At 45.1% G+C, this 25,719-nt stretch overlaps 2 protein-coding genes across 2 annotated transcripts in view; both read right to left on the reverse strand.

The window, feature by feature from the left end:
* Window positions 1-4,869, reverse strand: part of LOC308112495 (signal transducer and activator of transcription 5B-like) — a 35,248-nt gene extending 30,379 nt beyond the window's left edge. Inside the window, exon 1 of the mRNA XM_080468055.1 lies at window positions 4,728-4,869. The gene's annotated coding sequence lies outside the window, so the exon portion shown is untranslated. The remainder of the gene's footprint in view (window positions 1-4,727) is intronic.
* Window positions 4,870-15,733: 10,864 nt separating this feature from the next.
* Window positions 15,734-25,719, reverse strand: part of cavin1b (caveolae associated protein 1b) — a 31,236-nt gene continuing 21,250 nt past the window's right edge. The window contains exon 2 of the mRNA XM_080468067.1: window positions 15,734-19,956. Coding sequence (XP_080324193.1) covers window positions 19,081-19,956 — 876 coding nt within the window. The 3' untranslated portion in view covers window positions 15,734-19,080. The remainder of the gene's footprint in view (window positions 19,957-25,719) is intronic.

The raw sequence follows: 25,719 nt of genomic DNA on the forward strand, positions 1-25,719 counted from the left end.
AAGCCTCCTAACTCCTTTCCTTAACTCCTTTAAGAAGTCTCCTAACACCTTTCCTGAACTCCTTTAGGAATCCTCCTAACACCTTTTACTAACTCCTTTAAGAAGTCACCGAACACCTTTCACTAACTCCTTTAGGAAGCCTCCTAACACCTTTTACTAACTCCTTTAAGAAGTCACCTAACACCTTTCACTAACTCCTTTAAGAAGTCACCTAACACCTTTCACTAACTCCTTTAGGAAGCCTCCTAACACCTTTTACTAACTCCTTTAAGAAGTCTCCTAACACCTTTCCTTAACTCCTTTAGGAAGCTTCCTAACACCTTTCCTAACTCCTTTAGGAAGCCTCCCGACACCTTTCACTAACTCCTTTAGGAAGGCCCCTGACACCTTTCCTTAACTCCTTTTGGAAGCCTCCTAACACCTTTCACGAACTCCTTTAGGAAGCCTCCTAACTCCTTTCCTTAACTCCTTTAGGAAACCTCCTAACACCTTTCCTAACTCCTTTAGGAAGCCTCCTAACACCTTTCCTTAACTCCTTTAGGAAGCCTCCTAACACCTTTCACTAACTCCTTTAGGAAGCCTCCTAACACCTTTCCCTAACTCGTTTATGAAACCTCCTAACACATTTCACTAAATCCTTTAAGAAGTCTCCTTACACCTTTCATTAACTCCTTTAGGAAGCCTCCTAACACCTTTCACTAATTCCTTTAGGAAGCCTCCTAACACCTTTCCTTAACTCCTTTAGGAAGCCTCCTAACTCCTTTCCTTAACTCATTTAAGAAGTCTCCTAACACCTTTCCTGAACTCCTTTAGGAATCCTCCTAACACCTTTTACTAACTCCTTTAAGAAGTCACCTAACACCTTTCACTAACTCCTTTAGGAAGCCTCCTAACACCTTTTACTAACTCCTTTAAGAAGTCACCTAACACCTTTCACTAACTCCTTTAAGAAGTCACCTAACACCTTTCACTAACTCCTTTAGGAAGCCTCCTAACACCTTTTACTAACTCCTTTAAGAAGTCTCCTAACACCTTTCCTTAACTCCTTTAGGAAGCTTCCTAACACCTTTCCTAACTCCTTTAGGAAGCCTCCCGACACCTTTCACTAACTCCTTTAGGAAGGCCCCTGACACCTTTCCCTAACTCCTTTAGGAAGCCTTCTAACACCTTTCACTACCTCCTTTAGGAAGCCTCCTAACACCTTTCACTAACTCCTTTAGGAAGCCTCCTAACACCTTTCACTAATTCCTTTAGGAAGCCTCCTAACACCTTTCCTTAACTCCTTTAGGAAGCCTCCTAACTCCTTTCCTTAACTCCTTTAAGAAGTCTCCTAACACCTTTCCTGAACTCCTTTAGGAATCCTCCTAACACCTTTTACTAACTCCTTTAAGAAGTCACCTAACACCTTTCACTAACTCCTTTAGGAAGCCTCCTAACACCTTTTACTAACTCCTTTAAGAAGTCACCTAACACCTTTCACTAACTCCTTTAAGAAGTCACCTAACACCTTTCACTAACTCCTTTAGGAAGCCTCCTAACACCTTTTACTAACTCCTTTAAGAAGTCTCCTAACACCTTTCCTTAACTCCTTTAGGAAGCTTCCTAACACCTTTCCTAACTCCTTTAGGAAGCCTCCCGACACCTTTCACTAACTCCTTTAGGAAGGCCCCTGACACCTTTCCCTAACTCCTTTAGGAAGCCTTCTAACACCTTTCACTACCTCCTTTAGGAAGCCTCCTAACACCTTTCACTACCTCCTTTAGGAAGCCTCCTAACACCTTTCACTAACTCCTTTAGGAAGCCTCCTAACACCTTTCACTAATTCCTTTAGGAAGCCTCCTAACACCTTTCCTTAACTCCTTTAGGAAGCCTCCTAACTCCTTTCCTTAACTCCTTTAAGAAGTCTCCTAACACCTTTCCTGAACTCCTTTAGGAATCCTCCTAACACCTTTTACTAACTCCTTTAAGAAGTCACCGAACACCTTTCACTAACTCCTTTAGGAAGCCTCCTAACACCTTTTACTAACTCCTTTAAGAAGTCACCTAACACCTTTCACTAACTCCTTTAAGAAGTCACCTAACACCTTTCACTAACTCCTTTAGGAAGCCTCCTAACACCTTTTACTAACTCCTTTAAGAAGTCTCCTAACACCTTTCCTTAACTCCTTTAGGAAGCTTCCTAACACCTTTCCTAACTCCTTTAGGAAGCCTCCCGACACCTTTCACTAACTCCTTTAGGAAGGCCCCTGACACCTTTCCTTAACTCCTTTAGGAAGCCTCCTAACACCTTTCACTACCTCCTTTAGGAAGCCTCCTAACACCTTTCACTAACTCCTTTAGGAAGCCTCCTAACACCTTTTACTAACTCCTGCCGTCGGGTCAATGTTGGGTTCCTAAACTGGCCCTCAGCGATCTGAACTGTGAGAACCGCTGAAGTAAGAGGAACTCTCTCAGGTACATTAAGAAACTTTCTGTGTTAACTCTCTGAACTCCTTCAGCCCTGATTCCTAAACCCAACCAGCTGCTGGGGGGGGGGGGGGGGGTATAAAGTGATAACACGTTTCTCTGGGGGCCAGGACAAGAATCCAGGGTTGTAACACACTCACCAGTAGTGCTACCATGTTAACGCTGGACGGAGCAGCAACCGTGAGGTTACAAACCTTGTTCCAGTAAAGAGCGACGCTACTGATGAACAGCTCTAGGCTGCATAGCTCTATGCCCCCCCACCCCCCAAACTCGTTGAGTTTGAAGTTTACTAACTGGTTAGAACATCAGCGGGTAAAAATGCTGCAATTGGTTTGTGCGAACGCTGCAGGGCTTCAGATCCACACGGAGACATCAGCCTTCAGTCCGAAAAGACAATGAATCCACCATAACCAGAATGCTAAATGCTAAATGCTAAGCTTCAGAGGCCTGCAGGGAGCAAAGAGCCTCCGACTTCAGCCGACATTCAAATGTGGTATTTATTATAGATTGATTCTGAAGGCTTCAGATGAATAATGTGTCAAAACTATAAATGGGGATAAATCGAGTACTTCCTGGTGTTTTCCTAGTTTTACACTTTTCAACACGTCGTAATTAAACTGAAGTCAACAGTGAAATTAGTTGACAGAAGCATTGATAGTGGATTCAAAGCCAGATCCCGTTTCCATGACAACCTGCAGCAGGTTGAGAAAGTCACTGGGTCCACAACACCTCTCCTAAATGGGTCCACACCACCTCCTCCCCTAACTGGGTCCACACCACCTCCTCTCCTAACTGGGTCCACACCACCCCTCTAGCTGGGTCCACACCACCCCTCTAGCTGGGTCCACACCACCCCCCTAACTGGGTCCACACCACCCCCCTAACTGGGTTCACACCACCTCCTCCCCTAACAGGGTCCACACCACCTCCCCTAACAGACATTTACAGCAGCCAACTTCAGAAGAGGCCACACCCACCTCTCATGGCCCCGCCCCCCCTGGGCCCCCCCTGTTCTCCCCCTGTTCTCCCCCCTCCCCTCCAGTAAGATTCCTTCACTAAAAACCAAAACAAACTGCGTCAAGCACAGATTCCACCCGCTCGCTATGAGAGCACCCCCCCACCCCCACCCCATCCCCACCCCGAGGAGGAGCGTGTAACGCTCACTGGAGGAGGAGGAAGAGGAGGAGCGTGTAATGCTCACTGGAGGAGGAGGAGCATGCAACACTCACTGGAGGAGGAGGAGGAGGAAGAGGAGGAGGAGGAAGAGGAGGAGCGTGTAATGCTCACTGGAGGAGGAAGAGGAGGAGGAGGAGCGTGTAACACTCACTGGAGGAGGAGGAGGAGGAAGAGGAGGAGCGTGTACGCTCACTGGAGGAGGAGGAGGAGGAGGAGGAGGAGGAGGAAGAGGAGGAGCGTGTAATGCTCACTGGAGGAGGAAAAGGAGGAGGAGGAGGAGCGTGTAACACTCACTGGAGGAGGAAGAGGAAGAGGAGGAGGAGGAGGAAGAGGAGGAGCGTGTATGCTCACTGGAGGAGGAAGAGGAGGAGGAGCGTGTAACACTCACTGGAGGAGGAGGAGGAGGAGGAAGAGGAGCGTGTACGCTCACTGGAGGAGGAAGAGGAGCGTGTAACACTGACTGGAGGAGGAGAAGGAGGAGGAGGAAGAGGAGGAGCGTGTACGCTCACTGGAGGAGGAAGAGGAGGAGGAGGAGGAAGAGGAGGAGCGTGTAACACTCACTGGAGGAGGAAAAGGAGGAGGAGGAAGAGGAGGAGCGTGTAAGGCTCACTGGAGGAGGAGGAGGAACAGGAAGAGGAGGAGCGTGTAACGCTCACTGGAGGAGGAAGAGGAGCAGCGTGTAACGCTCACTTGAGGAGGAGGAGGAGGAGGAGGAAGAGGAGAACTTTGCCTACAAAAGTGTCTGAACCTTTTTGTATCATCAGACTTTAAGTTCTATCTAAAGTTCTAAATCTGTTTTTATCTTCACTTTGACTACAGATACCCGCTAGGACACACACACACACACACACACACACACACACACACACACACACACACACACACACACACACACACACACACACACACACACACACACACACACACACACACACACACACACACACACACACACAGGAGGCTCGTGTCTGTCCTGTTTGAAGGGCCAGCTAACAGCTAGCATGAAGGGAAACACTACTAACTTTAGGTGCAGTGTGTGAGTGCGCGTGTGTGCCTGAGTGTGTGTGAGTGTGTGTCGGACTCACCCCCTCACAGACTGCTGCAGAGCACACACACACTCTCCTGAGCGGACACACAGCCCACATCACCCGTACAAACTCACTTTTCCTCCAACTTTCTGCTCTAAGCAGCTGTTTGTTCACACTGCTGCTACTTCCGTCGAGCCACGACGCTGCTTCCGGTGGGACCGTCACAATAAGAGCATGCCACGCGATTGATAGATAGATAGATAGATAGATAGATAGCGACTGTTCCACCTCTGCTGCTGCTGCCTCCTGTCCTGCTCCACCCAGAGGCTGTTCCACCTCTGCTGCTGATCACTTCACTGTGGAGGAGGTGCAGGTGGAGCTCAAGAGAGTGCATCCTGGCAGGTCAGCAGGGCCGGATGGTGTACCAGCGAGGCTCCTGAAGGACAGTGCTGCAGAGCTGACCGAGCTTCTGCACACACTCTTCACCTGGAGACTCCCAACGGGCCAGGTGCTGAGCAGGTGGAGGACACCCTGCATTGTGCCGGTGCCAAAGGTCGAGAGGCCGTCCGGGGTCAAAGATTACAGACCAGTGGCCCTGACATCTGTGATCATGAACCCTTGAAGGACTCCTCCTGTGGCTCCTGGGGCCACAGCTGCAGCAGGGACCCCTTACAGTTTGCCTATTAGGAGACCATGGGTGTGGAGGACGCCGTCCTGTACATGCTCCACCAGGTCCACTCCATGGCTCTGGGGGGGGTGTGAAGCATCCTTCAACATCATACGGTCTCTGATCTGGAGAATCTGGGCATGGAGCCTGCTTTATCTGAGTGGATCACTAATTACCTGACGGAGCGGCAACAGTATGTCAGACTGGGGGACGCCATCTCTGACACTGTGTGCACCAACATGGGAGTCCCCCAGGGGACTGGGTTGTCCCCTTCTCTCTTCACTTTGTATACATCAGACTTCACCTCCAGATCACCGTCATGCCATATACAGAAGTACTCCGATGACACTTCTGTGGTGGCCTGTGTGAAGGGAGGGGACGAGGGGGAGGACAGGAGGGTCATCTCAGACTTTACCAACTGGAGCAAGGACAATGGACTCATACTCAATGTGTTAAGAACCAAGGAGATGATTGTGGACTTTAGGAGGCGGAGAACACATCATCTTCCTGTGATGACTGAGGGTGTGGGCATTGAGGGGGTCCAGAGTTATAAATATCTGGGGGTTCATCTGGACCATGAACTGGACTGGTTGGTGCAAATGCAGCGTACAAGAGAGAACAGAGCAGACGTCTCGTCCTCAGGACGTTCAAATCCTTTGAAGTCTGCAATGAAATGCTGAACCTGTTTTATCAATCTGTGCCTGGGTAGCTGAGTGACGGTCAGAGAGAAGAACCGGCTGGACAAGCTGCTCAGGAGGTGTGGATCAGTGATGGGGAGGGGGGTGGTCCCTGTCCATGAGCTGGTGGAGAAGAGGATGAGGAGCATGATGAAGGCCATTCTCAAGAACAGTAACCACTCCCTGAACAACACTGTGGTGATCAGAGAGCCGCTGCAGTGAGCGACTGCTCTCCATGTGCTGCAGCACTGAGAGCTTCAGGAGGTCGTTGGTCCCGCCGGCCACAAGACTGAACTACCAACCTCTGGAATGTACCTCTTATGTCTCCTGACAGCAGCTTCTTAACTGATCTTTTCTTTATTATTATTATTATTATGATGATGATGATGATGATGATGATGATGATGATTATTTTCCTTTTTAAGTCTGGACTGTTGTGTTTGGTTCTGGAGGGCACACTGGATGATGCTGGGCTTCTGAATTTTGCCAATTGGGGATGAATAACAGTATCTATCTATCTATCTATCTATCTATCTATCTATCTATCCATCCATCCATCCATCCATCCATCCATCCATCCATCCATCCATCCATCCATCCATCCATCCATCTATCAAGGTGCTAGAGACTGTAATAGCAGTAATGATGAATCTAATAAAAACAGGAATATAATTAATACAATGAAATATATAATAAAATATATGATACACATAATAATAAATATAATCAAAACATAAAAAAATAGAAACCAGTACAATAAAACAAAAACTAAGATAAAGAGAAGGATGTAAGAGAGTGTAGAAGCAGCAGTTACAGGAACCTCTCCTGGTACATCACCTTTGACATGTCATCTGTGTGGTTCCCCAGAGACGTATCATCTGTGTGGTTCCCCAGAGACGTATCATCTGTGTGGTTCCCCAGAGACGTATCATCTGTGTGGTTCCTCAGAGACATATCATCTGTTTGGTTCCTCAGAGACATATCATCCGTTTGGTTCCTCAGAGACATATCATTCGTATGGTTCCCCAGAGACATATCATCCGTGTGGTTCCCCAGAGACATATAGTTAATAATCAAACTGAACTAGAAGAGAAGTGACAGAGTTAATAATCAAACTGAACTAGAAGAGAAGTGACAGAGTTAATAATCAAACTGAACTAGAAGAGAAGTGACAGAGTTAATAATCAAAGAGTGAGTTTAGAAGAGAAGTGACAGAGTTAATAATCAAAGAGTGAGTTTAGAAGAGAAGTGACAGAGTTAATAATCAAACTGAACTAGAAGAGAAGTGACAGAGTTAATAATCAAAGAGTGAGTTTAGAAGAGAAGTGACAGAGTTAATAATCAAACACTGAATTAGAAGAAAAGTGATAGAGTTAATAATCAAATAGTGAACTAGAAGAGAAGTGACAGAGTTAATAATCCAATAGTGAACTAGAAGAGAAGTGACAGAGTTAATAATCTAACTGAATTAGAAGAGAAGTGACAGAGTTAATAATCAAACAGTGAGTTTAGAAGAGAAGTGACAGAGTTAATAATCAAACACTGAATTAGAAGAAAAGTGACAGAGTTAATAATCAAATGGTGAATTAGAAGAGAAGTGGCAGAGTTAATAATCAAATAGTGAATTAGAAGAGAAGTGACAGAGTTAATAATCAAACAGTGAATTAGAAGAGAAGTGACAGAGTTAATAATCAAACTGAATGAGAAGAGAAGTGACAGAGTTAATAATCAAACTGAACTAGAAGAGAAGTGACAGAGTTAATAATCAAACAGAATTAGAAGAGAAGTGACAGAGTTAATAATCAAACAGTGAATTAGAAGAGAAGTGACAGAGTTAATAATCAAACTGAATTAGAAGAGAAGTGACAGAGTTAATAATCAAACAGTGAATTAGAATAGAAGTGACAGAGTTAATAATCAAACTGAACTAGAAGAGAAGTGACAGAGTTAATAATCAAACACTGAATTAGAAGAAAAGTGACAGAGTTAATAATCAAATGGTGAATTAGAAGAGAAGTGACAGAGTTAATAATCAAATAGTGAATTAGAAGAGAAGTGACAGAGTTAATAATCAAACAGTGAATTAGAAGAGAAGTGACAGAGTTAATAATCAAACTGAACTAGAAGAGAAGTGACAGAGTTAATAATCAAACAGTGAATTAGAAGAGAAGTGACAGAGTTAATAATCAAACTGAATGAGAAGAGAAGTGACAGAGTTAATAATCAAACTGAACTAGAAGAGAAGTGACAGAGTTAATAATCAAACAGTGAATTAGAAGAGAAGTGACAGAGCTAATAATCAAACTGAACTAGAAGATAAGTGACAGAGTTAATAATCAAACAGAATTAGAAGAGAAGTGACAGAGTTAATAATCAAACAGTGAATTAGAAGAGAAGTGACAGAGTTAATAATCAAACTGAATTAGAAGAGAAGTGACAGAGTTAATAATCAAATAATGAACTAGAAGAGAAGTGACAGAGTTAATAATCAAATCGTGAATTAGAAGAGAAGTGACAGAGTTAATAATCAAATAGTGAACTAGAAGAGAAGTGACCGAGTTAATAATCAAACTGAATTAGAAGAGAAGTGACAGAGTTAATAATCAAACAGTGAGTTTAGAAGAGAAGTGACAGAGTTAATAATCAAACACTGAATTAGAAGAAAAGTGACAGAGTTAATAATCAAATAGTGAATTGGAAGAGAAGTGACAGAGTTAATAATCAAATAGTGAATTAGAAGAGAAGTGACAGAGTTAATAATCAAATAGTGAACTAGAAGAGAAGTGACAGAGTTAATAATCAAATAGTGAACTAGAAGAGAAGTGACAGAGTTAATAATCAAACTGAACTAGAAGAGAAGTGACAGAGTTAATAATCAAACTGAACTAGAAGATAAGTGACAGAGTTAATAATCAAACTGAATTAGAAGAGAAGTGACAGAGTTAATAATCAAACTGAACTAGAAGAGAAGTGACAGAGTTAATAATCAAACAGTGAATTAGAAGAGAAGTGACAGAGCTAATAATCAAACTGAACTAGAAGATAAGTGACAGAGTTAATAATCAAACAGTGAATTAGAAGAGAAGTGACAGAGTTAATAATCAAACTGAACTAGAAGAGAAGTGACAGAGTTAATAATCAAACAGTGCAGTAGAAGAGAAGTGACAGAGTTAATAATCAAACTGAATGAGAAGAGAAGTGACAGAGTTAATAATCAAACTGAACTAGAAGAGAAGTGACAGAGTTAATAATCAAATGGTGAATTAGAAGAGAAGTGGCAGAGTTAATAATCAAATAGTGAATTAGAAGAGAAGTGACAGAGTTAATAATCAAACAGTGAATTAGAAGAGAAGTGACAGAGTTAATAATCAAACTGAATGAGAAGAGAAGTGACAGAGTTAATAATCAAACTGAACTAGAAGAGAAGTGACAGAGTTAATAATCAAACAGAATTAGAAGAGAAGTGACAGAGTTAATAATCAAACAGTGAATTAGAAGAGAAGTGACAGAGTTAATAATCAAACTGAATTAGAAGAGAAGTGACAGAGTTAATAATCAAACAGTGAATTAGAATAGAAGTGACAGAGTTAATAATCAAACTGAACTAGAAGAGAAGTGACAGAGTTAATAATCAAACACTGAATTAGAAGAAAAGTGACAGAGTTAATAATCAAATGGTGAATTAGAAGAGAAGTGACAGAGTTAATAATCAAATAGTGAATTAGAAGAGAAGTGACAGAGTTAATAATCAAACAGTGAATTAGAAGAGAAGTGACAGAGTTAATAATCAAACTGAACTAGAAGAGAAGTGACAGAGTTAATAATCAAACAGTGAATTAGAAGAGAAGTGACAGAGTTAATAATCAAACTGAATGAGAAGAGAAGTGACAGAGTTAATAATCAAACTGAACTAGAAGAGAAGTGACAGAGTTAATAATCAAACAGTGAATTAGAAGAGAAGTGACAGAGCTAATAATCAAACTGAACTAGAAGATAAGTGACAGAGTTAATAATCAAACAGAATTAGAAGAGAAGTGACAGAGTTAATAATCAAACAGTGAATTAGAAGAGAAGTGACAGAGTTAATAATCAAACTGAATTAGAAGAGAAGTGACAGAGTTAATAATCAAATAATGAACTAGAAGAGAAGTGACAGAGTTAATAATCAAATCGTGAATTAGAAGAGAAGTGACAGAGTTAATAATCAAATAGTGAACTAGAAGAGAAGTGACCGAGTTAATAATCAAACTGAATTAGAAGAGAAGTGACAGAGTTAATAATCAAACAGTGAGTTTAGAAGAGAAGTGACAGAGTTAATAATCAAACACTGAATTAGAAGAAAAGTGACAGAGTTAATAATCAAATAGTGAATTGGAAGAGAAGTGACAGAGTTAATAATCAAATAGTGAATTAGAAGAGAAGTGACAGAGTTAATAATCAAATAGTGAACTAGAAGAGAAGTGACAGAGTTAATAATCAAATAGTGAACTAGAAGAGAAGTGACAGAGTTAATAATCAAACTGAACTAGAAGAGAAGTGACAGAGTTAATAATCAAACTGAACTAGAAGATAAGTGACAGAGTTAATAATCAAACTGAATTAGAAGAGAAGTGACAGAGTTAATAATCAAACTGAACTAGAAGAGAAGTGACAGAGTTAATAATCAAACAGTGAATTAGAAGAGAAGTGACAGAGCTAATAATCAAACTGAACTAGAAGATAAGTGACAGAGTTAATAATCAAACAGTGAATTAGAAGAGAAGTGACAGAGTTAATAATCAAACTGAACTAGAAGAGAAGTGACAGAGTTAATAATCAAACAGTGCAGTAGAAGAGAAGTGACAGAGTTAATAATCAAACTGAATGAGAAGAGAAGTGACAGAGTTAATAATCAAACTGAACTAGAAGAGAAGTGACAGAGTTAATAATCAAACTGAATTAGAAGAGAAGTGACAGAGTTAATAATCAAACTGAACTAGTAGAGAAGTGACAGAGTTAATAATCAAACAGTGAATTAGAAGAGAAGGGACAGAGTTAATAATCAAACTGAATGAGATGAGAAGTGACAGAGTTAATAATCAAACTGAACTAGAAGAGAAGTGACAGAGTTAATCATCAAACTGAATTAGAAGAGTTAATAGAGATTCACCACTTCTTGTCTTCATCTGGTAGAAACACCAGAACAAACCAGAGCTGACTTTCAGCCAATCACTGAGCAGCTCTGGAGATTTAAAAGTCACCCCAAGTCTCAGACATGAAACGAGCTGATTGGTTTAATTTCATGTCAGTCACTCTGGTGTTAATCAGTCATTGGTGAGATCACTACTAAGCCCCGCCTCCTCCTGGCGGCTTTCATGTCAACAGTGATACAGTTTATATATATATATATATATATATTTGTGGTGTTTAAGAGAAACAAACAGAAAAGAAAACAAAGAAAAGGACATTCTGCCTGGAGCCCACGAGGGGAGCTCCAGGCAGAGTTTGAAAGGGTTAGTAGTGAGCAGACTGTGCCTGTGTGTTGGTTTTCCTGCAGTGTGCTAATAAACCTGCACTAGTTGTTAGCATCGCCTCTCTGTCCTTTCTCCACCTGAGGACCGATTCCCAACACCGTCTGGAGACACAACAGACTTTCGGCGACGAGGATGGGATTTCCTTAAGGCGAGAAGAGTGAAAACTCCGTCGAGACAAGAGGAAAATGGCGGCGGCATTCGGAAAAAGTGAAGATGTTTGCTTTGACGAAAAGGAAGAAAGTTTCGAAGCGTACTTGGAAAGGTTGGAACAATTCTTTTTAGCAAATGGACTGAGGTTTGGTGATGAGAAGGCAAAAGCCTTCTCATCACTGTGGAGGAACCACACCCTGCTGATGGTGGGGAGGAGGAACCACACCCTGCAACTCAACAACTTCAACATCAAACCTGAGAGCAAAAGGTTTTGTACTTTGAGGTTCATCTTAGGGTTCCTACCTCAGCCTGGTTCCTACCTCAGCCTGGTTCTTACCTCAGCCTGGTTCCTACCTCAGACTGGTTCCTACCTCAGCCTGGTTCCTACCTCAGCCTGGTTCCTACCTCAGCCTGGTTCTTACCTCAGCCTGGTTTCTACCTCAGCCTGGTTCTTACCTCAGCCTGGTTTCTACCTCAGCCTGGTTCCTACCTCAGCCTGGTTCTTACCTCAGCCTGGTTTCTACCTCAGCCTGGTTCCTACCTCAGCCTGGTTCCTACCTCAGACTGGTTCCTACCTCAGCCTGGTTCTTACCTCAGCCTGGTTCCTACCTCAGCCTGGTTCTTACCTCAGCCTGGTTCTTACCTCAGCCTGGTTCCTACCTCAGCCTGGTTCTTACCTCAGCCTGGTTCTTACCTCAGCCTGGTTCCTACCTCAGCCTGGTTTCTACCTCAGCCTGGTTCTTACCTCAGCCTGGTTCCTACCACAGACTGGTGTCTACCTCAGCCTGTGTTATTAACAGTAACAGTATACTGCAGTTCAGAATGGTCTCCTTGAGGGTTTTACTATTTTAAGTTGTAATTTGTTAGTAGAACCTGCCTGGTATATTTCCCTTTGCACCTTAAGAACTACTGTCTACTACTTTGTTTTAATAGTTCCTCATTCATAAAGACCATTGAAGGAGCAGGTTTGAGAATATCCTGTCTGGGTGTGTGTGTGTGTGTGTGGGGGGGGGGGGGGGGGGGGGGGGGGGGGGGGGGTTGCCGAGCCTAAAGCTCCTCCTGGAGACATGAGTCCATCTCAGTCCAGGAGACTGACTTCCAGACCAGGACCCTCCAAAGGAGCCGTTTCCACTGAGCAACTATTTATTTCCTGGTTTTAGTTTTAAAGGCTGAAGAAGGTTTTCTGGTCTAAATCACTGAGTCCTGCTTTCTGGTCCTCCGGGGGTCCGGAGGTCCTCCAGACCCCCTGCAGCCCGGAACAAACCCCAAAGCTCCAGTCTGCACACATCTCAACATCATCTCATGGGGGGGGGGGGGGGGGAAATGACAGTATTCTGAGGGTAATAGCTCACAGCAACATAGTGAAAAAAAAGAACTATGAACTAGTTCATTTTTGGAACTGTGGATTTAGAACTATGAACTGAACTAGTTCATATTAAAATTTGTGAACTGAACTTTGAACTGGTTCATGTAGAAACTGAACTTTACCAACACTGTTTATATATAGTCAAGTTGTGTCTGTGAGAGAACATCACTGTTGGTGTGTTGGTTCTCCGTTAAGAACAGAATGAGGAGTTTATTGTGAAGGGAAAGAGGAAGTGGTGTGTTTCCGGTGTGGTGTGATCTGACTGCAGAACACTTGATGCTGCCGACCTTCCGGTAACTGCCCCTCCTCCACCCTTCACCCAGACGGTGTCACCCCAGAGAGCAGCTGGGTCACTGCAGTGACTCCTAGACTTCTGAGAACCAGTTCACCTTGAGCAAGTAGAGGACGGAAGAACCAGGGTGGACCTGCAGAACCAGACTCAGAGGAGAAACCTGCAGAACCAGAGTCAGAGGAGAACCCTGTAGAACCAGACTCAGGAGGAACCTGCAGAACCAGACTCACAGGAGGAGAAACCTGCAGAACCAGACTCAGAGGAGGTCCCTGCAGAACCAGAGTCAGAGGAGGAATCTGGAGAACCAGACTCAGGAGGAACCTGCAGAACCGGAGTCAGAGGAAGAATCTGCAGAACCAGACTCAGAGGAGAAACCTGCAGAACCGGAGTCAGAGGAGGAACCTGCAGAACCAGAATCAGAGGAGGTATCTGCAGAACCAGACTCAGAGGACGGTACGGTAAGGTACGGTACAGTATTGTACGGTACGGTACGGTATAGCCCACCCAGACCCAACTCTGTGGTGCCGTCAGACAAACAGTACGGTTAAAATGTAGGCAGGGCTGTAAACGACACAGGGGCGTGTCGGGCGAAGAACGTGGAAGCAGCTGTCTGCGGCCATCAGAGTAAAACCTTGAGCCTCATTCTCAGCAGCGTCCAGGTCCTGCTGAAGCCCCGCCCCTCCTGTTACTGAGAGGAGGCGCTCCTGCTGAAGCTCCGCCCCCCAACCAAGCGGCGAAGGTAAACAACAAGCAAGGTTTACGGCCGAGGAAATATTTAAATATTGGGGCAAGTTGAGAGTGACGATGGTCACTGACCAATCAGCAGCTGGGGTTCCTTTCTCCTCTTCTGGTCGGCTGGTGATTTTGATGTTACAGCGCCGAGATCGCTTCTCAAGGTCTATTAGCTTACGTTTAGCGGACTTGTTCATTTTCATTAGTTCCGTGCGCCACATCTCCAGGACTGTGATGTGGGATTCTGGTCGGTTGTAGAACCCCCCAGGTTGGATATGCGTGCAGTGTGGTCCACCAGGGAAATCTGGACTTGGTGTCTCCTTCCAGCTTCCAAGACGCTGGCCAGCATCGGTGGTGAAGTTGAAGTTTGTTTGGTGCCACCGGCAGCCCCCCGGCTTAGCTTAGTGCTAACGACGCTGACATGTTCTATGGCAAAATCTGGTTTGCCGCTTTTCTTTGGGTTTGCTCTGAGGGGCGGGGCTTCCTCCTTGGCTTTGCTTCTGTTGAATCGGCTCATAGTTCAGTTACTGTTGAATCTTAGCCAATATTTAGCGAATGCAGTGGCGTTTCTAGATGTAAACACTTGGTGGGGCTAGATTTTATTCTAGGTCTAGTGACTCTACTGACTTTAGGCACAGCATTATAACCACCATATTGGCGCCAATGCATTCTGGGTAGTAAACAAATAGCTAACCCCACGAATCAGAAGAAGCAGACACAGATTAAAAAAGTTAGAAAATATGTTGCGGGCAGAGGTGGAGTCGTGAGGAAGTAGAAGAGAGGAAGACTCTCATGGACATCTGCTCTGAAGACTTTATATCGTGGTTGTTTAAGGGTGAGGGTTAGCCTAGCCACCACGGACTAAAGGGGCGGGACTTCCTGTTTCAGTCCGGACCAATCAATGAGCTGTGTTTCTTCTTCACTTCCTCTCCGGTCAGTGTTTGTTTCAGGCGACAGCGCCCCCAAACAGCAGCTGGTGGAAGGGCGCAATGTTTTACAGACGGTTTCAATACTGAATGTGACGCCACCGGACCAGATGAAGGGATGAACATTCTTGTCTCCGACCCTCCCAGGTGAACTGAGTCCCAGACTGTCCAGTGTGGAAGTCCCCTTAGTCATTTATTTTGTGGTAGTAAGTTACTGATTACATTTTTCATTGGGTAACTTGTAATTGTAATGAATTACAACCTGAACCTTATTATGACACTCTGATGACGGGTCACAGGTCACGACCCCCTGAGGGGGTCACAGGCCATGACCCACAACCCCCTGGGGGGGTCACAGGTCATGACCCCGTGTGGGGTCACAGGTCACCACACCCTGGAAGGTCACAGGTCACAACCCCCTGGGGGGGGGTCACAGGTCACAACCCCCTGGGGGGGTTGTCACAGGTCACAACCTCCTGGGGGGGGGTCACAGGTCACGGCCCCCTGGAGGGTCACAGGTCATGACACACAACCCCATGGAGGGGTCACAGGTCACGACCTCTGGGAGGGGGGGGGGGGGTCACAGGTCAGCAGCTGAGACTGGCTGAGTTGAACTGGCCTGTTCAGACATCTCTGATGTGATGGTTCTGTCAGAACGTCACGTGTCTGTAGAAACGTTTTTGAAAGTTTGAAAGTGTGAGAATAAAAAGCAACAAGTGAATAACCAACCAAGCAGAAGCTGTGAACCAAAAAGCTTTTATTATTTAGTGGTTAAGCAACAGGAAGCAGCACGATACAAGATTCAGTTCCAGACGAAACCAAAGCAGAGCAACGATGAAGTGACGTCGATCTTCTGCTCTGTCGTAGATAAAGACAGAAGGAGTGCAGGCAGTGGCGGGGATCAGGACGCTTCACATTATATACAGAACAACCAATCACAGCCTGAACTCAACTTTATAGGACAAAGTGTGGCTGAGCGGCAGGAACAGCCAGACAATAAAACTGTAAAGCCTAGAATCTGCTGGTCAACAACGTCACAGTGAACATTCACTCCTGCAAAAACACACACACACACACACACACACACACACACACACACACACACACACACACACACACACACACACACACACAGAGGTCTGGAGCAGACGAGAACATCAGGACTGTAAATGGAATAAAGCCATATAGCGGTAATAACTTTACAATAATGGAGGGCGCTGTGGATTTATCTCAATCAGTGAATATGATCACTCGGTTTTTGAGGGAAAAACGGCCTTTTCTGCTTCTGTCACTTTCATGTCTCATTACTTTACTGGCAGCAGTTTCATTTTCATTTTAATTTAAGGATCTTTAAATGCTGTAATGCAATTCAACCATGTAATGTGGATATTCTAAATGTAACAAAGCCAAACATTTAATAAAAATAATAAAAAAATGGGCCAAAATATTTGAGTGTGGCATCATATTTATTGTCAATATATAACATTCAATAGTAATATTATTGATGAGAAAACGACACAGAAACTGCATAAAAATGTTTTAGTTCTAAGAGATTCAGTCCTAGTTGTGTATAGATATGCTAAAGTTTTAGACTCTCAAAGTTTTTAATGCTTCTTCATTATAGTCAAAACGTATTCAATAGTAGAGATCATAAATAACTTGTTATTACAGCTATTATTGTCGTTATTACATTTGAAATGTCCTAAATGATGTGGTTGCTCCGGACGTTTGAATAGTTTTGACCTGCTGCAGTGAGACGACTGGACACCAGGGGGCAGTGTCACACCGCTGCAGGGTGACGTGACCTTTGACCTCAGTGTCTCACTGCATTACCTGCTCTTTTTCAGTTGCTGAGTCTATGAAGGGGTTGGTCCTCAGCCCAGATCATTCATGATTCTTTAAATAACTCACAACAGTTTCCTCAAAACAAAACAAGAACTTCTCACCAGGAAATAAGACGAGTGAATGTGGTTCATGAGGGAAATGTGAAGTCGCCTCTACCTTCATTTTCATGAGCAGTTCTGCTTTTCTAGACACAATCGAACAGCAAGTCACAGCAAGGGCAGGATAAAGGAGGATCACAGACAGAATAAGACACAAATACTCCTCAAATCCTCGGAAAGAGACACGGCGGTGCTTCTAAATAATGTAAGTTAAGCAAGATAACACTTCTATTTCTATAGAGCTGCGAGCGCAGACAGTGGTGGAATGTGATCGTTCTAATACACAAAGCTTGATATGAACGCAGCTGATTCAGAAATCAAGTTTTCATTTTCATATCTGACAGGAAAATGATCGCATGAGGGCTTAAAATGAAAGAACTGAGACTCCTCCGTCCCCTGAAGGTTTATTGTCTGGGTGTAAAGAGATTCTTTTCTCTGACGAGGACGTAAACCAGCGGCGAGGACCTGCGTTCATCCTGAGGACCAGTAAAGTCCTGACCTAACATTTCTTTAAATATCTTTTTGAAACTTCTGTACTGGCGATTTCTTCGCTCGCTGTTGCTGGTTTATGGCTAATTTGGATCAGTTATTTTGTCTGAAGGGAAATCACTGTGACGGGTCAATGAGATTCAGTAAAAGAAAAGAAAAGAGCAAATATGAAAGATTTTCAAATCTTATTTTTTGTCTCTAAATTGGAGCTGCAGGTTCGTACGAGACCAAACAGCAGAAACCTTCGACCTCCTGCTGGAGAGACTTTAGGCTCCGTTTGCGCGTCGTTTTTGAGTGAAAATGCTCAATTTTCATTGTGTTGTGGGTTTAAGTTCCCATGGCAACGGAACTCAGAGTCACTGGATTTGACACTTTTTGAAAACAGTTTGCACGTGAAACTTTACTGAAACAAAAACTTTTTCTCTTGAAACATCGTCGTGGGAACGGGGCCTTGTTTCTGCAGCGTGTAGCTTGATAGCATTATTAGCATCTAGTCTCGGGTCTCTTATGATGCTTGATAGCTAACAGCCAATGGCTAACAACTAACAGCCAATGGCTAAAAGCTAACAGCCTAGGGCTAACAGCCTAGGGCTAACAGCCATTGGCTAACAGCTAATGGCTAACAGCTAACAGCCAAGGGCTAACAGCTATCAGCCAATGTCTAACAGCCAACAGCCAATGGCTAATAGCTGACAGCCAATGGCTAACAGCTAATGGCTAACAGCTTATGGCTAACAGCTCACAACCTTGTGCTATTAGCTAATGGCTAACAGCTAACAACCTAGTGCTAATAGCTAACAGCTAATGGCTAACAGCTAACAACCGAGTGCTAATAGCTAACAGCCAATGGCTAACAGCTAATGGCTAACAGCTAAGGCTAACAGCTAACAACCTAGTGCTATTAGCTAATGGCTAACAGTTAACAACCTAGTGCGAATAGCTAACAGCTAATGGCTAACAGCTAACAACCTAGTGCTAATAGCTAACAGCTAATGGCTAACAGCTAACAGCCCGGGGCTGAAGGAGCGGTCGTGGAGCCAGTCGGGATCATTCATGTTAACATCTTCTGATGTTTGCAGGCTGGTTGTTGCGGCTGGTCGTCGCTCCTCACAGACGCTCTATAGAGGAACTGTTGATGCAGAGAAGCTGCTGTGATGAACGCTACCAGAACCTGGAGGGTCAGAATGGACCATATGGACTCAGGAGCCGAAGCAGAACGTCTGACGATCAGAGCAGATGGAAGGAAGCCCACAGTCACTCTTCAGATTGCGACTCTTCTCTGCTGGATGTGAACAGACTCACCATGTGAGCTCAACGTGAAGAAGTCGTGGAGTTTGATCATCACGTTCTGATTGAACCAGTAGAACCCTCTCCTGCTGACGTTTTGAGGATTCTACTTCTTTCCCTGGATTCTGGGCTTCCGGCGAGGGGTTGGCACTAGGTTGGAGGTTGTAAGATGAAAAGCGGTGGACTCTGTGGGTGGTGTTTGGTCTCTACGCAGAAGGTCTCAGCTCATTGTTTTGAATGTTGGTACTGGTGGAAGAACTGCGCTGCCTGGCGAGTCTGAACGGGAAGGAACAGGGACGATTTCTAAAAGTGATAATGAGCCTAACGATCTTCTTCTGGTGGAGTTGGTGCAGTAGTCTGGACGACGTTCAGTCGCTGTCTCTGTCTCTGTCTCCGTCCTCATGCAGCACCTCATGGCTGTCCTCCTCTTCCTCCTCATCTTCATCCTCCTCCTCCCCACCTCCGTTCATCATCTCCATCTCCACCTCCTCCGCGCCGTCCTCCAGCTCCGCCTCCAAGCCGCCCAGGTGCTCGTCGTCCTGCGACACCTCCACCATCTCAGTGCCTTGGACCACCTCCATGGCCCCCTCACGGATCTTCTTGACCTTGAAGGTGAAGGGGGGTACAGTGTACACGGCGGTCTTGGACCTGGCGTAGACCACATGGTCTGGTGTGAAGGCTTTCTTCATCTTGTCGCCGGAGGTCTTCATCTTCTGCTTGTGCTCAGCATTGACGCTCATCCGAGTTCCCAGCTTGCCCATCTTCTTCTCGATGTTGTGGCGGGTCTTCTCCAGGTTCTCTTTGGTCTTCTGCTTGGTCTTCTCGATGTTCTCCTTGGTTTTCTGCCGGGTCTTCTCCAGGTTCTCCTTTGTCTTCTGCTTGGTCTTCTCAATGTTCTCCTTGGTCTTTTGTTTGGTCTTCTCTAGGTTCTCCTTGGTCTTTGCCCTGGTCTTGTCCATCTTCTCCTTGGAGAACACGGTCTTCAGGGTCTGGACTCGTTGCAGGCTGCTGCGCTTGATGCGTTCAGCACGAGTCTCCTCCAGGACTTCCTCAATCTCCAGCCCTTCCTCGTCGGAGGAGAGGTCCACCTGAGGCCTGTCCACCTTCTCTCCCTCTCCGTCCTCGCCAGCGTCCTCGTCAGCCTCCTTGAGCTCCAGCAGACTTCCTCCTCTGCTCCCAGACACCGACTCAGACACCTTCATGGACTTGGAAACGCTGAGTTTGGAGGGAACCTTCACTTCATCCTGCGGAAGAGAGAAGATCCACGTCATTATACTTCCCTCAGTCTGACCTGCAGCACCGAGTCGGGATCAAAGTCTCACATTTAACTTTTAATTCTAATTAAGTCCCTTCAGGTTTTCTTCTGCTCTGAGTTCATGGAAACAGAATCTGAGCACCGAAGAAGAAGACGAAGAAGAAGGAAGATGAGGACGAGGACAGAGAATTGGGATATGAAAGAGAGGGATTGGAGGAATGAGAATGAGGGATTGGAAGGATGAGGATGGGGTGATTGGAGGGATGAGGATGGGGAGATTGGAGGGATGAGGGTGGAGGGATTGGAGGAATTAAGATGGGGGAATGGAGGGATGAGGATGGGGAGATTGGAGGGATGAGGGTGGAGGGATTGGAGGAATTAAGATGGGGGAATGGAGGGATGAGGATGGGGAGATTGGAGGGATGAGGATGGGGGATTGGAGGGATGAGGATGGGGAGATTGGAGGGATGAGGGTGGAGGGATTGGAGGAATTAAGATGGGGGAATGGAGGGATGAGGATGGGGAGATTGGAGGGATGAGGGTGGAGGGATTGGAGGAATTAAGATGGGGGAATGGAGGGATGAGGATGGGGAGATTGGAGGGATGAGGATGGGGGATTGGAGGGATGAGGATGGGGGATTGGAGGGATGAGGATGGGGAGATTGGAGGGATGAGGGTGGCGGGATTGGAGGAATTAAGATGGGGGAATGGAGGGATGAGGATGGGGAGATTGGAGGGATGAGGGTGGGGGATTGGAGGGATGAGGATGGGGGATTGGGGGAAGAAAGGATGGGGAGCTCAGCCCTTGTGTAAGTCACTATTGAGCTGAGCCATATCAGTGCCAGTGTGAAGGAGAGCCCCCCTGATGGACCGACTGGACGTCCAGAGGTTGTTTCTTATGTCATTTGAGCAAAATGCTGAAAGTGAGACGCTTCTGTCATGTGACTTCTGTTTGTAAAGCCGCCGTCACTGCCAACGGTCACTGGTTGGTCGGGGGTCCTGAGGGGGGTCCTGAGGGGGGTCCGGCCTGATGCCGTTACCCTCCCTCCCAGTCATCATTCACTGTCTACACACACACACACACACACACACACACACACACACACACACACACACACACACACACACACACACACACACACACACACACACACACACACCCCTCACATATTTAGAAACAGCTCGTCTGGTCCAGTACAACATGTCTGAAACAGGCAGAATGAAGAGGTCAATCAGGTCCAGGTGGGAATGTGAAACCATTTTCTAAGAATAACCTTCCGACTCACAAAGTCAAAAATCAATACCTTCATGTGCCACTTCTTTAGAAATGTGAGTGGGAACCCCACCAAAGTCCTGATCTATCCATTACAAATATGTCTGAAAGGAAAACATATTTCAAAGACGTGACTTTAAATATGTGATATAAGAGTCAAACTGTTCAGGCTTTGCTCATAGTGGCAGCAAACAAGGTACAAGGTGAACCTGCTGAACTCTGAAAGTTAAAACCTCAATATTTATAATTATTTCAGACTCGCTCACTCAGAGCTTCATGAAGTGGAACTCCGTTTGGAGGCAGTGAAACTGCAGTGGTGTTCCTCAGAGACCTGCTGAAACAGTCTAGAATCCTGCTGAAACAGTCTGTAGAATGGCTGAAACAGTCTGGAGTCCTGCTGAAACAGTCTAGAGTCCTGTTGAAACAGTCTAGAGTCCTGCTGAAACAGTCTGGAGTCCTGCTGAAACAGTCTAGAGACTTGCTGAAACAGTCTGGAGACTTGCTGAAACAGTCTGTAGAGTGGCTGAAACAGTCTGTAGAGACCAGCTGAAACAGTCTGGAGTCCTGCTGAAACAGTCTAGAGTCCTGCTGAAACAGTCAAGAGACCTGCTGAAACAGTCGAGAGTCCTGCTGAAACAGTCTAGAGTCCTGCTGAAACAGTCTAGAGACTTGCTGAAACAGTCTAGAGTCCTGCTGAAACAGTCTGTAGAGTGGCTGAAACAGTCTAGAGACTTGCTGAAACAGTCTGGAGTCCTGCTGAAACAGTCTAGAGACTTGCTGAAACAGTCTGGAGTCCTGCTGAAACAGTCTAGAGACTTGCTGAAACAGTCTGGAGTCCTGCTGAAACAGTCTAGAGACTTGCTGAAACAGTCTGTAGAGTGGCTGAAACAGTCTGTAGAGACCAGCTGAAACAGTCTGGAGTCCTGCTGAAACAGTCTAGAGTCCTGCTGAAACAGTCAAGAGACCTGCTGAAACAGTCGAGAGTCCTGCTGAAACAGTCTAGAGTCCTGCTGAAACAGTCTGGAGTCCTGCTGAAACAGTCTAGAGACTTGCTGAAACAGTCTGTGGAGTGGCTGAAACAGTCTGGAGTCCTGCTGAAACAGTCTGTAGAGACCTGCTGAAACAGTCTAGAGACCTCTTGAAACAGTCTGGAGACCTGCTGAAACAGTCTGTAGAGACCTGCTGAAACAGTCTAGAGACCTGCTGAAACAGTCTGGGTCTGTGTGGTTCACATACACATCCAGAAGAATCAGAAGGAAACTTCTACAGATGATCCGCATGTTTGAAACAAAAGTTCTTCATAAACAGTTTCCAGAAGTGAAGCTGCTCAGACTCGTTCACATGTTCACGTCCTAAATGAACTATAATGCCCAAAGTGTGCGCCATCGCTCCCTGGTGGTCTGGGGAGTGTATTACGCTCATTCAAATGACACAACAGAACCAGAACACAGAACCAAAACACAGAACCAGAACCCAGAACCAGAACCAGAACCAGAACCAGAACCAGAACACAGAACCAGAACCAGAACACTACACCGAGGCGTTACATGTTCTCCAGAGACGATCCTCAGTTTTTCCAAATACGTGATGAAGAACGAAGTCTCATTCAGCTGCAGCTTCATGGGACCGAAGCAGAACAAACCCCGATGCTCAGAGTCACTGAACACACCACTGGTCCTGGTCCTGGTCCTGGTCCTGTTCCTGTTCCTGGTTCAGTTTCTCGACCAGGTCAGTGGATCAGTTATCTGCTTGTCTGATTCTTCATGTGTCTTTATTTGTTTTGCCAAATGCATCACAAGAATCTGTAAAACAAGTCTACCTTGAACCTTGAACCTTGAACCTTGAACCTTGAAGCTTGAAGCTTGAAGCTTGAAGCTTGAACCTTGAACCTTGAACCTTGAACCTTGGACCTTGGACCTTGGACCTCGAAACAGCCCTCCCCTCCCACAACATTCTTGCACAGTCGCACCTCATGGTCCTCCGTCCATCCCTCCATCCCTCCATCCCTCCATTCTTCCACTCACACCCTCACCCTGTTTGCATTCCAGAAGAGGAGCCTCTCCCTCCTGCTCTCCGCAGAGTAACACAATGCTCTGGCTTGTTGATGGGGAGGGGGGGGGGGGGGTAGTGTGTGTGTGTGTGGGGGGGGGGGGGGGGCTTCCTCTTTCCATCACGGCAAATCTTCATCCAGAGGGGCTCCTGAATGTCTGCTTGTTGTTCGTATTGTCTTTCTTCTCCTCTTACTGAATTTATGGTGAAAACAGGAAGTGAACAGAGTGAGGACAAAGGATGGGGGGGGGGGGGGGCGATGATCCCAACACCAGATGATTCCTGGTGGTCTTGGAAAAGCATCTGCTCAGCAGGAAGATGATCAAAGTGTTGGAGGTGGAGGAGGTGTGTGTGGGGGGGGTATTGTGTGATGGAGGTTTTATGGAGGTATTGTACTGCAGTACTGCAGTATCTTGGGTAAACTTGACCTTGGAAGAAGGATTCTGGTTTCCTGAACAGCTACGAGGACAACACAAGATTCTGGAAACTCAATCGCCTCTGGAACGTCTGGTTCCACCTCAAACACACACAATCTACACAATCTACACACTCTACACACTCTACACACTGCACACACTGTACACAATCTACACATTCTACACAATCTACACAATCTACACACTCTACACACTGTACACACTGTACACAATCTACACATTCTACACAATCTACACATTCTACACACTCTACACACTGTACACACTGTACACAATCTACACATTCTACACAATCTACACACTCTACACACTCTACACACTGTACACACTGTACACAATCTACACATTCTACACAATCTACACACTCTACACAATCTACACACTGTACACACTCTACACAATCTACACATTCTACACACGCTACACACTGTACACAATCTACACATTCTACACAATCTACACATTCTACACACGCTACACACTGTACACACTGTACACAATCTACACAATCTACACATTCTACACAATCTACACATTCTACACACGCTACACACTGTACACACTGTACACAATCTACACAATCTACCCTTCTACACATTCTACACAATCTACACATTCTACACACTGTACATAATCTACACACTCTACACACTGTACACAATCTACACATTCTACACACTGTACACAATCTACACACTGTACACACTGTACACAATCTACACATTCTACACACTCAGCACAATCAACACAAACACACAATCAACACACTCAACACAAACACACAATCTACACCCTCAGCACGGTGGAGGACAAAGGGAGGGTGTGTCTCCTGGTTTGTGTCTTGCAGGTTCTGCAGGAGCCTCCAGACGTTCCTGTAGCATCAGCAACACTCGCTGACATCCTCTCAGCTGGGTTAGAATATATTACAGAATATCTTAGTCCCCGGATGAACGTGTGAAGCTCAAAGCTACGTCATCTAGCCACCAGCTAATGCTAACAGATAGCCACCAGCTAATGCTAACAGATAGCCACCAGCTAACGTTAAGTTATTGAAACTATTACATTTAAAACACTTTTTTTTTACCAAAACACACAATTTTCTTGTGTTTTCATATGTAAATCTATTTATTGATTCAAAATATAATGTGATTATTTCCAATGAATTGATTGAAAAGGCCCAAATGATGAACACCAGTGAGACGTTGAGCTTCACTCTGAGCACCACTATCTGAGCTGTGATGTCTGATGTGGGGGAAGACTCGATCCAGCAACACCCAATGCCCCACGTACATTCTGCAATACTGGAAATACTGACAGTCGATAGTTTCTGCTGCTCAGACGTGAAGTATTGAACATTATCACGGACCACAGACACACAGCGACATCGCTAGTCCCTTCAACATGTCTGTTGTTACCAGCAGCCGTTTCTGTTCTGTCGCCATAGAAACTGTTGCCTTAGCGCTGCCCCCCAGTGGCACTAAGGCGTAAGGTCAATAACAACATGAAGAACATTTCAAAGCAGTATTAAAAACATTGGCTTGAACAGAATCATTGTGTGTACCTGGTTTGAAGTAATGTGAGTCGATGGAGAGCTGTGTTTTGAGATTTATCGGCCATGAGAGGCTCTGATTGGCCGTGAGGGACTGTGATTGGCCGTGAGGGACTGTGATTGGCCGTGAGGGGCTGTGATTGGCCGTGAGAGGCTCTGATTGGATGTGTGAGGCAAAACACCATTATTATAAAGTCGGACTGACGTTGGTTTGAATGGAAACATTCCAGAGTTTAGTTACTCTGTGTGTGTGTGTGTGTGTTTGTGTGTGTGTGTGTGTACACAGTACATGGAAAGCATGCGTGGGGAAGTTGAAGTATTCACCTTGGTGTGGTAACTTCCTGACGCTCCTACTTTAATGGGACATTGTTCTCTGAAAGGCACCAAAGCAGGAAGATGCACTCAGCCATGGAAAATACACTGAGGAGGTATGTAATGGGTCTG

This window comes from Lipophrys pholis (assembly GCF_963383615.2).
Source record: "Lipophrys pholis genome assembly, chromosome: 1".
Lineage (NCBI taxonomy): Eukaryota > Metazoa > Chordata > Actinopteri > Blenniiformes > Blenniidae > Lipophrys > Lipophrys pholis.